We start from the raw sequence: 16060 nt of genomic DNA on the forward strand, positions 1-16060 counted from the left end.
TACATAAATATCCATATTTAATGTATGAGAAAAATAAATAGCAAAGATTACATAGGTACCGTATATACTCGAGTATAGGCCGACCCGAATATAAGCCGAGGCACCTAATTTTACCACAAAAAACTGGAAAAGTTATTGACTCGAGTATAAGCCTAGGGTGGGAAATGCAGCAGCTACCGGTAAATTTCAAAAATAAAAATAGATACCAATAATGTTTTTGAATATTTATTTCAAAGAAAAACAGTAAACTAGCGGTGTATTCAATGAAATACTTCACTCACCTCATGATGCTGATGTCCCGCTGTGATGATGATGTCCCGTGCAGCCGCGGGAGCGATGTCCCGCCTCCTATGACACACGGCACAGTGATTCCTATCATTGGATCACTGTACCAGAGGAGGTGGGACATCGCTATGTGGCTGCTTGCCATAACAAGGAGGAGGTGGGACATCGTTGCAGAGCGGCAGGAGGGGGAGGAAGGGGAATCGTAAGACAGCCCTGCATTACATTAGAACATGAGGAGGGGGGATGGTGCGGTGCGCGCTGCGCGGCAAACTGACACAGAGGGAGGGGAAACTCACAGGGGCACTGGGCCATTCACGAGTGTCACCCAGCGGCATGGCCCCGCCCCTTTTTCTCCTCCATTTCGGGCAAATTTTTCACTGACTCGAGTATAAGCCGAGGCGGCTTTTTTCAGCCCAAAAAGTGGGCTGAAAAACTAGGCTTATACTCGAGTATATACAGTACATAAATAAGAAAAAATAGAAAATGTCTACGATTCTGAGCAGTGATATCTGTAAGAGGGGGAAAAAAACCTGATGTTCCAGTAATATTCAACACTACCGACAATGCTGCTACCCTACAGAAAGACCTTGACTATGTGCCAGAATGGTCAAAAAATTGGCAATTCCAAATCTCAACCAACTGTCTTACACATTGACAGACAAAATCAGAACACAAAATACAAGCTGAATGGATATGACCTCGTAGATAACCCACACACTGTCAAGGACCTTGGAGTATTCATCTCAAATGATCTTAGTGCCAGAGCTCACTGTTACAGCATTGCCAAAAGGCATTAAGAGTTGTCAACCTAATCTTGTGTAGCTTCTTCTCCAGAAATATTGAACTGCAAACTAGGGCATACAAAACTTTTGCTAGACCAATTCTTGAATACAGCTCATCTGTCTGGAACCTGCACTGCATATCAGACATAAATACAATCAAACGAGTCCAGAGATATTTCGTGAGAAGAGTCCTCCACTCCTCTGCTCACAATACCTTATGCCATAGATAATTTAGAACTTTGCCGTCTTCAATCCGACCTAAGCATAGTACATAAAATTATCTGCTACAATGTCCTACCTGTCAATTAATACTTCAGCTTCAACCACAACAACACATGAGCTCACAATAGATACAAACTTATGGTAAACCGCTCCAAACTTGATTGCAGAAAATACGACTTCTGTAACAATGCCCAGAATGTACTACCTGATACTGTGGTTTCTTCCCCAACCCCCCAAAAACTTTAAGCTTAGACTGTCTACTGTCGACCTCACCCCATTCCTAAAAAGTCTTTAAGGGGCTTGCATAAACGCACCAGCATGCCTACCGTCCCTGTCCTAATATTCCCTTGAATTCATATTCATTTCATGTATTCATAATCATGTCTATACTTATATGTGTTATCTAATTCATATTTGACAAAATAAATAAAATAATTTTAAAAAATACCATCAGAATCTATGAAAAGTTAAAGGGGAACATATGACATCCTGAGCATCTCAATGTCATCACACAAATGCAACAAACTGGCAAATGCTATAAATAATAGTGGTATTTGTTGGTCTATATTATTGCATGAGTACTGTTGTTGTTTGTTACTGATTATTTGCAAAAAAAAGGTTGAACAAATATTAATTAAAAGTGTTAAACATTTCTTAATTTTAAGTTTGATGCTACAGCTCTACTCACATATATTATTTTGGATAGGAATTGGATTATTTATTTGATTTCTTATCTCCAAATTATGATTCTGGAAAAAAAGCATTTGGGAATACAGAAAACAATATAAAAAAAAGTTAGTGCTTACCAGGCAAATACACTAAGATAATAAATTCACAATATGTTAGTGAAATAAAAATGTGATGTTGGGTAATTTCATTGTAGTAGATTAGCATAAATTAACTATTTCAAATACTTTGCATAGGGGGTCCTTGACTTATGACCACAATTGAGCCCAAAATTTCTCTTGCTAAGTGAGACTTTTGTTAAATGAATTTTGCCCCATTGTATCACCTTTCTTGACACAGGGCAAGTGAATCACTGCAGTTGTTAAGTTTGCAATATGGTTGTTAAGTGAATCTGGCTTCCCCATTGACCCTGCAATCATCATAAAGATGAACCAGTTGCCAAGTGTCTGAATTTTGATTACATGGCCATAAAGATGCTTCAATGATCATAAGTGTGTTAGTCATAAGTCACTTTTTTCAGTGCCATTGTAACTTTGAATGGTCACTAAATAAATTATTGTAAGTTGAGGACAACCTGTATTAGGTTATTGGATTATAATCTTTATTCTCAATGGTCAAGGGAAAGATTCTAGCTTTTGAAGGGGGGGGGAATACTTGTGTGACTGTATCTGTGTCCACAGTTTCCTAAAGAAATGTATATATACATGTACAATGCTATGTAGATTTAATTCCCATCAAAATAAGTTGGTTTATTTTAGAAAAATAGATGCAGGAACGACAAATGCAGAATTTAAAATACTATCTCATTATGGTCCTTGAGTATTGTTATCATAATTCTTGTGATACGTTTAGTTTTATGTTGTAAATTAATTTCTGTTTCTTTCAAAGGCAAAAGCTCAGTATGATACTGTTCATCAGAAATATTTGGAAGTGCAAATGTTTCATGAAGAAGTTAAAGAAGAATGTGAAATAAAAAGACAATATATGTTTCAACAAATAGAAGCTGATGAGACTACAATAAAACAACTTAGGTAAGTATATTTTAACTTTTTAAGATAATTATTCTTCAGGCAAGTTCCATTTATATACAGAAAACCTGAGTTCCAATATAACAGATCTTGATTCTTTTTTAAAGCTATGTTGTGTTTATATAAAGAATATTTATATTCTTCTGTTCAATCTTGTCCAATTCTCAGGGACTGCCTGGTGAAGTCCCTGCAAGGTTTTTCAGGCCTTGTTGGTTTGAGAGAATAGGAGAAATAGTACAGCTTTTGCTAAAGCGAGGGGAAGAAGTAATTGGTAAGGATTAATTAAGGTATTAATTTAAGCTAATATGTGATATAGGCAAAGCTTGTGGAATTTTCTTGTAACCAGAAATGAATGAAGAATGGATTCCGGAAGATTAAAAAACAAAACACACCTATCTTGCACTCTGTGCAGGAGGGAGGGACGGCATAAGAAAGGTGGGCTAGTGGATCTTGCTGAGTTATTGACAGCAGTTGAAGGGAGAGGAAGAAAGTTAGTCCAGTATGTCAAGTTGGTTGCTACTGAGGGGATGAAGAGAAAGAAGGAGAAATACGTACTAGTCTTGTCCTTCCATCCTTTCCTTCATCTGCCACAGTTGATGTCTTTGCTTTTTCCTAGCTTTTCCTTTTCTCTGAAAGTCCCCTGCATCTACTTGTTCAGTGCATTAACTAATACATCTTAAATGTATGTTTAATCTCAGACATGGATCAGCCAAAAATAACTGTCTTGTGTACGGAATGTTTTGGGCATTCCTAGTTATTATATAGAAAAAAGTATCTTTTATCAGTGATAGCACTCATGATTTAGGTAATATTTCTAATTACAACAAAATAGTTCTCTGACTTGGGAGCATAACTTCTGTGTTTATGAGATATTACAATCTTAGTGTTGTACCCAGCGATTCTCATTAATTGTATATCTTCAAAGATTATCAAAAGAAGGAATTTACAATCAGAAATTCCTCACCATATTTTGATGAATGACTGGGTTGGATTTTATCTACTAGGAGTAGAATTCTGTTCATGGAACAGGGCTTTCTTCTTATCCTTTCTTGCTGCAGTTTTTTTCAATAGCAAAAAAGCCCCCATCCCTATATTTTGGAGGATCCTCTACAAAAGAAGGAGAAGGAATCACTAAGTATTGGTTACCAGCCATTATATGAAGAGTCAATTTATCTTCCAATAATATTGGCAGATATTTTAAGAAATACTTCTGCCTTCTACCTTTTTATGGCACTTTTTAGAATATAAAATAGTGAACATGCTCAGTGTCTCTGCTGTTCTCCCTGTCCTCTTTTAATAGCTTCCAATATATAACGCTAGACACTATTATGCTACAAAAATATTTTATTGGCTAAGTTGACTGACAAGCTAAGATTGTAGAAACCTATGGGCTGTAAATCATATGGAAATAAATGAAATTTACCTGAATGCGAGATATCAGAACTTGAGAAAGTATTGTTGCTACATTTACTAATGTTATAAAAGATAACCAGTTATAAGGAGATTGATGGTACTGCAATTATAACAATAAATGTTTACTTAATTTTTAACTCATTTGGAGAAATAGATGATTTATTCTTGCTGCTTTTTAGGGATGAGTTAAAAGAAACTGACAGGCTTTATGCTGACATCAATAACAAGATACATCAATTGAGGGAGGAAATACTGGAAAATGAAAAGCGCCTTGAAGAACTGATCAAGCAAGAAGCAGATGCAAAAGCTGACTTAAATTCTTGGCGTGATAAAGTGAGTTTTAAATATTAAGTTTAAATATTTAAACTTACACTGGGATGTGATGGCTCAGTGGCTAAAATGCTGAGCTTGTCGATCAGAAAGGTTGGCAATTCTGTGGTTTGAATCCCTAGTGCTACGTAATGGAGTGAGTTCCCATTACTTGTATCAGCTTCTGCCATCCTAGCAGTTTGAAAACATATAAAAATGCAAGTAGAAAAATAGGGACCACCTTTGGTGGGAAGATAACAGTGTTCCATGCACCTTTGGCGTTTAGTCATGCCAGCCACAAGACCACAGAGATATCTTCAGATGGCGCTGTCTCTTTGGCTTTGAAACGGAGATGAGCACCGTCCCCTAGAGTCAGAAACAGCTAGCACATGTGTGGGAGGGGAACCTTCACCTTTAAATATTAAATGCACACCATGAAAATTTCAAAAATACAGTAGCACATGAAATACTATAATACTTCTGAAAAAGTAGGCAACTTGCAATCAACTAATAAATGTGTTACATAGTGCAGTGAAAATGTTTAATTAAAAATCACATACGTTCCATTTTGCACATTCCAACATCAGTATCCAGCATGTTTTGCAACTAGGGCCTACAGATCCCAACAGGTTCCATTGGGTTAACATCAACCTTGTTTTACCCCTCCTCAGAATAGGTGCCATTAAGTTGTTATATATGACAGATAATTAAGGATACAGACTTATTTATGGAATTAATGCCATTTAATGATACTTCCTAGTAAATGTTTACAGGAATATACATTTAGTACTCTAATTTTGATATTAATATAATTTTATTGATATTGTAACTGTTCCTATGAATGGAAATCAGCTAGTTAAAATGGCCTATGAGTAATGAGAAGCAACACACAATTATTTCCTTTTCTCCCTGCTCTACAGAGCTAAGGGAACTCACCTGAATAATATAGGAAGGAGCTCCATGAGGAAAGAAAGCTGACAAGTTCCACAGTTTATGTACAAGAATCTTTTCTTACTTTGTCAGTGGTGTTCTGTCAAACAAAACAAGGGCAATTCAGGATTCAAGATAGGTGCAGACATATATTTATATTAAGTGATAAACGTTCCTAATCCACCATTCCACTTTCTCAGTGGCAAACCAGATGTGATTCATGTCGTTTGTCCATAAACACAGTCATACTTTGTCATTCAAGTTTCTCAGCAACTGTGTTTCAAAGGTCTATCAGACCTTGAAGAACTGGGAAAGGTCCAGAAGAGTTATAAAAGAAACCAAGAAGCTTGCGCAACTCTCTGTGAGAAACTTTATAACTTCAGGAACATTTCATCTTAGGACAAATGTAGATCAGGAGATTTATACACACACAATTTTCTGTGATATTGTATAAAAATATGTATCATATAAATAAATTATACATGAATAAAGAAAATATCAGTAAGAAGTGGGGTCATTGAATAAAGAGAGAGATTTAAAACTGAAGAAAGGGAATCCTTCACACAAATAATAGTTAAAATAATGTAATGTATCTGTATAAGATATAGTGATATCTATTAATTTAGATTAATTTTGAAGTGGATTCTATAAATTTAAAGACGATACGGACTTTAGTGGTTCATATTTTGAATACCAACATAAATATAATTAGGTTCATTTTGCATCCTTGTATAATTTCTGTTTATTTTTCTTCAAGATCCATCATGCCACAATTGATCTTAATTTTCAAAGAATATTTTACTAGTCATTTAATCTTTTCTTTTTCCTTTTTATACACACACATTTACTACTGAAGCTAGATATGTACATATTTTAAAAAGCTTTTCAGACAATATATTTTTTAAAAGACTATAATAATGTTATCATGAAATACATTTATGATATTGGTTCAAATCAATGTAAAATTAAATAATGTATTTTTAATATTAGGAAAGGCGTTTGAGGTTGAAAAATTCAATACAAGAAAGTGAAAACAAACAATTGTTGGATGAGTTTTTAAAAGAGATGAAGAGTATGGAAAACTCAGTAAGTTTTAGAATTCACATATTTAAAATGTTTTTCCATTCATCTGATGCCATATTAAATTATGTGTTATCATAATTATTTATATGTTATATATGCTATCTGTAGAAATCTAATAAAGAATATGATCTACAAAAACTGAAGGATAAACTTGCACATGATCTTCAGGAGTTCACTAGTTTGCAAAATGAAATCCAAGATCTTAAAAATGAAAACGCCGGATTTATGTACAAATTCAGAGACACGTAAGTGGCACTGTGTTAACACCTAATAAGTTTACATTCTAAATAACCCCAATTCAACAGTACTTTATTTTTAGTGTTTTTATTCTCACTGAAGACACAATTTATTTGAGCGGTATATAACTTAATTTGGAGAGAATTATGCAGAAAATTAACAGTGAGATAAAGGAAAATACAATGAATATACAGACATATAAGTGTAAAAGGCAGTTGAAGAAGGATAGTATGGATAATATTTATCTTAACAGAAGAAAAATAGAACAAGGTAACAGAAATGGAGCTGTTAGATTTTAAAGAAGTATGTTAGGCATAACAAATGGGATGTGATCATCTAATATTAAAATTGGTGCCACTTTGCATATCAAAATGTCAAATTAGAAATCATAAAAAGCAACTAATTTGCTAAACCATTATCTAAGAAAAATGTATTCCTAAATTTTGCTTCTATACCAAAGGAGTTAGTTTAATATTTGAAGAAGAGACAGTGTAGTTTTTTAATGATCAGGAAATAATTCAGGAAAATACAGAATGTCTATTCTGAATAAATTAGTGGAAACCATTATTAAAGATAAAATTATCAACAGATATATCAAAAGAAGTATGCATCAATATGTTTAGTGAAGTTAGTCAATAATCAAGTTTATGTTTTGCTGAGGCATGGCTTGTTTTAACCATATTTTGTTAAAAATGCTCAGTACATTATGTTAAGGCATAAACCATGGTTCAATACTATTCTGCAAGAACAACTCTGGGGGAAATTAGTCACTACAACAATAGACCATCTTGTTCTTAGGCTAAAAATGTATTACACCTCAGCACAACTATTCAAATAAAGGTAATATCTTGGTGATTTAATTAAACCTATTTTCTCTAGCAACAATGTAAAGCAAAGCTATTTCTTTGCCCCACTATCATTCAAATTTTACATTAACAATATTGTTGTGATGTTTGCTAAACCAGAATTCTATCCTCCTTCCCTTGCCCACTGCCTCATTTTTATCTCCTTTATGCTGATGTTGCAGCCTAAGGTTGTGTCTTTAACTAAGTAAGCCTCAAAGATGTCTTAAAGCTCTATCACTTTACTACTCTAGTGAAAACCATTAAATAAATTATTCTAGAACAAAAGTACTGCTATTCTATAGGAAACAGTTAAATGCCCCAATTAGATAGATGATCAAACAGTAAAAATATCAAACATTTAAAAATCTAGATGTCTGTTTTCAATGTTCTAGCTGCTGGTCTACTCAAACAAGGGATCTTCTAATGAAAGCCCCAAAAGTAAATTTGCAGACCAGTTTAGTAAAAAATATTTTCCAGCAGCTATTACCGTATATACTCAAGTATAAGCCGAGTTTTTCAGCCCACTTTTTGGGCTGAAAAAAGCCGCCTCGGCTTATACTCGAGTCAGTGCCCATCCCCGTTTCCTCGCATGCCCGCCCGCTCACTCATTCGGTTTCCTTGCCAGCCTGCCCACTCATTCATTCCATTTCCTCCCCTGCCTGCCCGCTCGTTCATTCCGTTTCCTCCCCTGCCTGCCCGCTCCTTCATCCCGTTTCCTAGCCTGCCTGCCCGCTCCTTCATCCCGTTTCCTAGCCTGCCTGGCCACTCATTCATTCCGTTTCCTAGCCTGCCTGCACGCTCATTCATTCCGTTTCCTAGCCTGCCTGGCCACTCATTCATTCCGTTTCCCCCCCTGCCTGGCCACTCGTTCATTCCGTTTCCCCCCCTGCCTGCACGCTTGTTCATTCCGTTTCCTAGCCTGCCTGGCCACTCGTTCATTCCGTTTCCCCCCCTGCCTGGCCACTCGTTCATTCCGTTTCCTAGCCTGCCTGGCCACTCATTCATTCCGTTTCCCCCCCTGCCTGGCCACTCGTTCATTCCGTTTCCCCCCCTGCCTGCACGCTCGTTCATTCCGTTTCCTAGCCTGCCTGGCCACTCGTTCATTCCATTTCCTAGCCTGCCTGCCTGCCTGTAAGATAATAAATGACAGTAAAAATATAAAGCATAATTATTCTTTTTCTTTGCCATTCTTATATTATTATTATTCCATTTGGAAGGTTATAAGGTATAGTTTAAAATGCTTTGAAATCCCCATTCCCTCCCCACTCCAGGGGTAGGATACTGCAAAATCCCCATTCCCTCCCCACTCCAGGGGAAGGATACTATGAAATCCCCAAATCCTCCCTACTCCAGGGGAAGGATACTATGAAATCCACGTTTCCTCCCCACTCCAGGGGTAGGATACTGCAAAATCCCCAATTCCTCCCCACTCCAGGGGAAGGATACTATGAAATCCCCAAATCCTCCCCACTCCAGGGGAAGGATACTATGAAATCCCCAAATCCTCCCCACTCCAGGGGAAGGATACTATGAAATCCCCATTCCCTCCCCACTCCAGGGGAAGGATACTATGAAATCCACATTTCCTCCCCACTCCAGGGGTAGGATACTGCAAAATCCCCATTCCCTCCCCACTCCAGGGGAAGGATACTATAAAATCCCCAATTCCTCCCCATTCCAGGGGAAGGATACTATGAAATCCCCAATTCCTCCCCACTCCAGGGGAAGGATACTATGAAATCCACATTTCCTCCCCACTCCAGGGGAAGGATACTATGAAATCCCCATTCCCTCCCCACTCCAGGGGAAGGATACTATGAAATCCCCAAATCCTCCCCACTCCAGGGGAAGGATACTATGAAATCACCAATTCCTCCCCACTCCAGGGGAAGGATACTATGAAATCCACATTTCCTCCCCACTCCAGGGGAAGGATACTATGAAATCCCCATTCCCTCCCCACTCCAGGGGAAGGATACTATGAAATCCACATTTCCTTCCCACTCCAGGGGTAGGATACTGTAAAATCCCCATTCCCTCCCCACTCCAGGGGAAGGATACTATAAAATCCCCAATTCCTCCCCATTCCAGGGGAAGGATACTATGAAATCCCCAATTCCTCCCCATTCCAGGGGAAGGATACTATGAAATCCCCAATTCCTCCCCACTCCAGGGGAAGGATACTATAAAATCCCCAATTCCTCCCCATTCCAGGGGAAGGATACTATGAAATCCCCAATTCCTCCCCACTCCAGGGGAAGGATACTATAAAATCCCCAATTCCTCCCCATTCCAGGGGAAGGATACTATGAAATCCCCAATTCCTCCCCATTCCAGGGGAAGGATACTATGAAATCCCCAATTCCTCCCCACTCCAGGGGAAGGGTCAATAATGTTTTTATTGACCCTCTTTTCCACTTACAGAGCTAGTTTACTGTTTTTCTTTGAAATAAATATTCAAAAACATTATTGGTATCTATTTTTATTTTTGAAATTTACCGGTAGCTGCTGCATTTCCCACCCTAGGCTTATACTCGAGTCAATAACTTTTCCAGTTTTTTGTGGTAAAATTAGGTGCCTCGGCTTATATTCGGGTCGGCCTATACTCGAGTATATACGGTAAACTAATTAAAACCAAAGGTCTAGTTTTGATACTATATGGTGCTCTGTTAAATATTTATGAGTTTTCTAGGTAGTTTTGAAGCAATTTAATCCAAATTCTTGAAAAAATTACTATGGGTTTCTTATTGAACTTTCAGAGCTCTAATATGACTAGAATTAGGCTGGATTTCCCTTAAGGCTCAATTAAGACTTTATCGTCTTAGATGCTACCTGAAGCAAGTCTGTTAGGAAACTTCCTTATTCCATCTCACCTTGCTGAATAGGGTCTCTTCTAACCTAAGAAGATATATTAGTGACAATTTAATCTAGTTAAGTCTAATGTCTTCGTCACTTGCCATATAACATCTGTCAGCTATATCTGTGCTCTTCTAGTTTTACTCCATACTGATATAAAAGACAAACTTTGTGATTCCTACTAATTTCATGTTTAAATGGCTTTCTTGATAACAATGCCAAAATGCCTTCTGCTGAAATGTTTTTTCGAATTTCTAGTTTAGCCTATATTTCTTCCATTCAATTAATAATTATGTCCAGCCCAGTGGTGGGTTTCAAATCCTGTTCCAACCAGTACGGTTGGAACGGGCCCAGTAACGTCCTCATGGACGTGCGCAGCATGCGTCTTAGTGCCTCCACGATGCTCCAGCTGCTCCGCGGAGCGTTGTGCAGGCGCTGTACGTACTATGCACATGCGCGGAAGCGCAGAAGCCTTTAAACATAGGTAAGGAGCTCGAGGGGGCGGGTGGACCCTCTGGAGCACCTGGTCATCCAGAGGGTCCACCCGCCCCCTCCACCAGAACCATCTAGCTCTGGTACGCCCATACCAGGGCGTACCACCTGCAACCCACCACTGGTCCAGACTGATTAGCATTTGAAGATTCTAATTTCTCCACAACAAATAATAGTTACATTAATAATGATAAATACTTTTATTTTTTTGTTTACTCTATAAATATGTTAAAAAATAATTTTGTGTTATATCAGTGAACTCCAAATTATAAAAGATGAAGCAAACTGTGGTATTTCTTTATAAAAGCATAACAAGATATGCAGTCTTTCTAAACTACTGAAAAAGTGCTAATATTGTAAGCAGTTTTTAAATTTGTTTTAAACAGTGCAAGAAGGAAAATGGGATACCAATCAGAAATTCAGGTTTTGCAGAAAAATATTCGTAGGCTTGAAGAACATTTAAAAAAAGTAAATAAAGAACTTTATGCTGCTGAATTGGCTTATGACGACGCCAAAACAAAACTGGAGGACTTGAGCGAAGGCATTGCTAAAGAAAAATCACGTTTCAAGGTTGTTTAATACTATTGAATTCGTATTGTGTTTAATTATAAGATGTTAAATTATTGCATTGAACAGATAGAATATTACTCCATTAATCCAATTTTGTATTTAAATAATTTTTTTCTAGAAAAAAACACATTTTCAGTAAATTTTATTTCATTTTTGTGAAAAACTTCGTATCTGATTTTTTTCCCTAGTTCCAATAGCTTGCTGGGTCACTTTTTCTAGTGTTTTTAATGGGGGGGGGGGGCGGAGCTGCAGCCGGTGCAGCTGGAGCGTGTTTGCAGTAGTGCCTCCCAGGTTTATTTTATTTTATCAATTTTTAGTACTCCTACTCGATTCTTTTTTATTTAATTAACTTTTTTTGGTGGAGATAACAGCGTAGAACATAATACAAACAAAAGCTTTTGTTGCTGCCGAAGAATTAAATAAGCATGGGAAAAAAGAAGTGTTTTTAATGATGCATATTTTGCAGTATTCTTTTCTATTGCACTATTTGTAAACCTAGGGACAAGCATCACTATTCAAGAGAAATACTTGTGGATAAATAGATTTTTACATCCACTGCTAATGAACAAGTATATTGTATTCTTTATCCAACTTTGACAGGATGTCAAAATCTGTACCTAGCATAATCATTATGTTACATTTCTTGTGACTTATACTTGAATTTTACTAAGGTTTTTGATTATTTCAAATTTCTGTAATTAAAAATATACTTATAGAATTAAAAAGTAAATTATTCTATTAATCAGGAAAGAGAAAGACATGGTATATATACAGTATATGAAAGAAACTAGAGTAATTTTCAATTGGGGTATAATCCATCTGCTATCCCACAATCAATAAGAAATATCAGTAATTAAATAAAGAACCAGTTTGATGTAGTGGTTAAGGTGCTGGCCTAGAATTCAGGAAACAGTTCTAATCCTATCTTAAGCATGAAAACCAGTAGTGACATTCACATTTTTTTACTACTGTTTTATAGCAGAGGAAGGATAATGCAAAATCTCCATTCCCACCCCACTCCAGGGAAAGGATACAGCAAAATCTCCATTCCCACCCCAATCTGGGGCCAGCCAGAGGTGGTATTTGCCAGTTCTCCGAACTACTCAAAATTTCCGCTACTGGTTCTCCAGAACCTGTCAGAACCTGCTGAATTTCACCCCTGATGAAAACCAGCTGTGTGACTGAGCTGATCATTTTCTCTCAGTCCTACTTCAAAAGGTTGTTATTGTGAGAAAAACAGGAGGAGGAAGGAATATTAGATAGGTTGGGTTTTGGATAAAATAATAAGAACAGGATAAAATCTAAAAATTACATAAATAAGAAGGGGAATGTTTTTTTTAATATAGTGATTACTTCTCTTTGCAACACTATACTAGTTCTAATAATGTTCCAAATAATTTGGCAATTTTCTTGCTCCTCAGGACAAATTTTAAAATAGCAGTAGATAGCAATAGCAGTAGACTTATATACCGCTTCATAGGCCTTTCAGGCCTCTCTAAGCGGTTTACAGAGAGTCAGCATATTGCCCCCAACAATCTGGGTCCTCATTTTACCCACCTCGGAAGGATGGAAGGCTGAGTCAACCCTGAGCCGGTGAGATTTGAACCGCTGACCTGCTGATCTAGCAGTAGCCTGCAGTGCTGCATTTAACCACTGTGCCACCTTGGCTATTTGGGTAACTACAAAAGAAAGCAGCAATATTTGATTTCCTGCTTCTTAAGGCTAAGACAGAATGACTGGCCCAGAGTCACCCAATTAAGGTTTGGGCCTAAGTTGGGACTAGAACTCACACTCCTGGTTTCCAGGCCAGCACCTTAACCACAATGCCAAACTGACTGTCTCTGGGAAATTACTCCAATTATTTTCATGGAAGAGTTCAATCAGTGGAACATAACCTATAGAAGTTCTAGCACTTGTATTATTGAGACACTGTGCAATATCACTTAACCTTCCATCAGTAAATACTGGACATTCTGGTTTCTTTTTAAGTTGCATTTTCTTCTTGGAGCTATTCATATTGGGGGGGGGGGGGACAGAAGAATCAGTTGGAATACTTCATTAAAGCAATCCTGTAATATGGCATTAATAATTATAACTATATAGAAATAGTGACCCAAAAGTTAAGAATGCTACAGCCAACCTTTAAAACCCATGTGTTAATGGAATATTTAAATTGGCTAGTTACAAAAGCAATCCAACTGACCCCTTTTCATCTGATTTGTAGATTATTTATTTTGTGCTAGTTTCTGTACTTTTTTGTCTACTCCTATTGATTTCAATTGTTCTATTTATGTTATAGAATTTGGAAGAGAATATTAAAAAACAAATTAGAGATGAAATAAGTGCTTGGAAGCTGACTCAGGTAAGGAAAATAACTTTTAAAATATTAGTTCGGATTTAAAAAATTATATTCACACAACCTTTTCTGTATAATTTATGGCATAATGTATTGGAAGATTGCTTGAATGCTAAGCTATACATAAACAACATTAAAATCATCTTACTATTGTAAGGGTACTTTAAAGAAGAACTAATACAAAGCTGTTTTCTTGGGTGTCTGTTTTTCTTGCCTTGCAGGGGAGGAACCATCAGCTCTAGATAATCATATGATCAAATTGTATCTTTCTTTTTTAACCCATTAATGCAATCATATAATTCTTATTTTACTCAAAAAGTGAACTCTAGTTATGGGGAGGAAGCCTAAAAGGCCATTAACAAGGTTCAATTTTCCCCCTTAAAATTCAAATTGCCTCCCTGTGGGGCATGGGCCCCATGTTGGGAACCACTGATCTAGAATATATTTTTACAAGGAGTCAATCTAATATGTGAAAAAATGATATATGATATATTCAGGGAGGAGGGTTTTTTTAATTTAAAGACATCTCAGAATTTAAATGCAGGACAGAAAGTCTCATAGGCATCTGATAAAAATCAAGATGATTAAAAAAAACAATGATCCATTTTGGATATTGCAAGCATTACAGCATTCCATTTGGATGCTCCAGATTCCTGAAGTGTCTAATTTCCTCAATTGCCTTCTATTCCATCCAGCATCCCAATAGAAAAGAAACAATGTGGCAGGTGGGCTATAAAGATAGGACTTTTTGAAAAGTAATTGTTTTCTTCTAAAACTTGGAAGGGAAATATGCTGTCAGTGTAATGATGATATTAGCATATTTTCTGCCAAGAATCATGCAGTTTCAACTACAACTTCCATATTTCTAGTAGACTTTGTAATTCAAAGTCTGTTTGTATTTTCTACCATTCTTCCCAGTTTGCTCACAGGAATCCATCATTTAAGAAATTCTTTATAAAGAATACATTTTGAAGAATTTTAAAATTTCCATGAAAATAAGGTAGTACACTTAAGAATATAGTGTATGAATATTAATTGTTTCATTCAATATCTTTCTCAGATATGTACTTTTGATAAAACCAAACTGTCTATTTTTGGATGTCTCACTTTAGCTCAAGTACTTCAGTAAATGTTTTATAAACATTTTATTTTATAAACAGAAAAGAATTAAAGCACTAGAAGCAGAGTTAGAAAGAAAGCAAAGGGAGCATAAGAAATTAAAGGAAAAGATTCGGAGTAAATTAGAAAAATATGAGCAGCTTTCAGCTGAGCAAGTAGAAATACTGGAAAAAAATACAAATTTACACAAAGAACTTATTGAGGTAAGTTAAATAAGAGTATGTTGAAATGTTGCTCCATTATACTTCCCTTGTTAAGTTTGTCGCCTTTCCTTCACAGAATATAATGGACTACAAATTGGCATTTGGAATAAATCAACACGTCAATATGAAATTAAATATAAAATAACTTCTCTGTGGCTATAATGGCTTTAGTGATATGCAAAAAAAGAGATTAAAATAATTATATTTTCAAAATGGCACATTAATGGCAGTGAGTAATGCTATCAGCTTTTCCCCAAGGAACAAAACTCAGTAGAATCAATGTGATGAAGACCAAAAGGCTTACTGGGAATGTGGGAACAATTGTATATGTTTGTTTTTACTTGTATGTACAAGTGAAATGTTTTGTATGTTTTAGTGAAAACCAGTATTACATAAGCATCCTCATTCTAAGAGTAAAACTTTTTATGTTTGGTTACTTAACTGTTAATTAAAAATGTCCATCACAAAGATCAGTGCCGCCCTCAGTATTCCATGGCTTCTGGATTTTATTGTGGCCTAGGAATATGAGCTGCTAAATTATTAGCTCATCTTACTCCAGAGGAAACACTACAAGTTCAGTTTTGCAGCCACTATCTCCAAGTGGTGGAGTAAATGACAGTCTACGGGTGGGAACTTTTCACTA

The 16060-nt window shown here is 36.5% G+C and overlaps 1 protein-coding gene across 12 annotated transcripts in view; it reads left to right on the plus strand.

Annotated features, from left to right (window-relative positions):
* The window catches only part of CCDC178 (coiled-coil domain containing 178), a 148515-nt gene that overhangs the window by 25614 nt on the left and 106841 nt on the right, over positions 1–16060 (plus strand). For all 12 annotated transcript variants that reach the window (XM_087707114.1, XM_087707112.1, XM_087707113.1 and 9 more), the window contains 7 exons: positions 2865–3007; positions 4597–4750; positions 6647–6742; positions 6848–6984; positions 11556–11739; positions 14039–14101; positions 15256–15417. In XM_087707114.1, coding sequence (XP_087563240.1) covers positions 2865–3007; positions 4597–4750; positions 6647–6742; positions 6848–6984; positions 11556–11739; positions 14039–14101; positions 15256–15417 — 939 coding nt within the window. The remainder of the gene's footprint in view (positions 1–2864; positions 3008–4596; positions 4751–6646; positions 6743–6847; positions 6985–11555; positions 11740–14038; positions 14102–15255; positions 15418–16060) is intronic.

This window comes from Thamnophis sirtalis, unplaced genomic scaffold, assembly GCF_051295495.1.
Source record: "Thamnophis sirtalis isolate CommonGarterSnake01/CBP01778 unplaced genomic scaffold, rThaSir2_p1.2 scaffold_2, whole genome shotgun sequence".
NCBI classification, from domain to species: domain Eukaryota; kingdom Metazoa; phylum Chordata; class Lepidosauria; order Squamata; family Natricidae; genus Thamnophis; species Thamnophis sirtalis.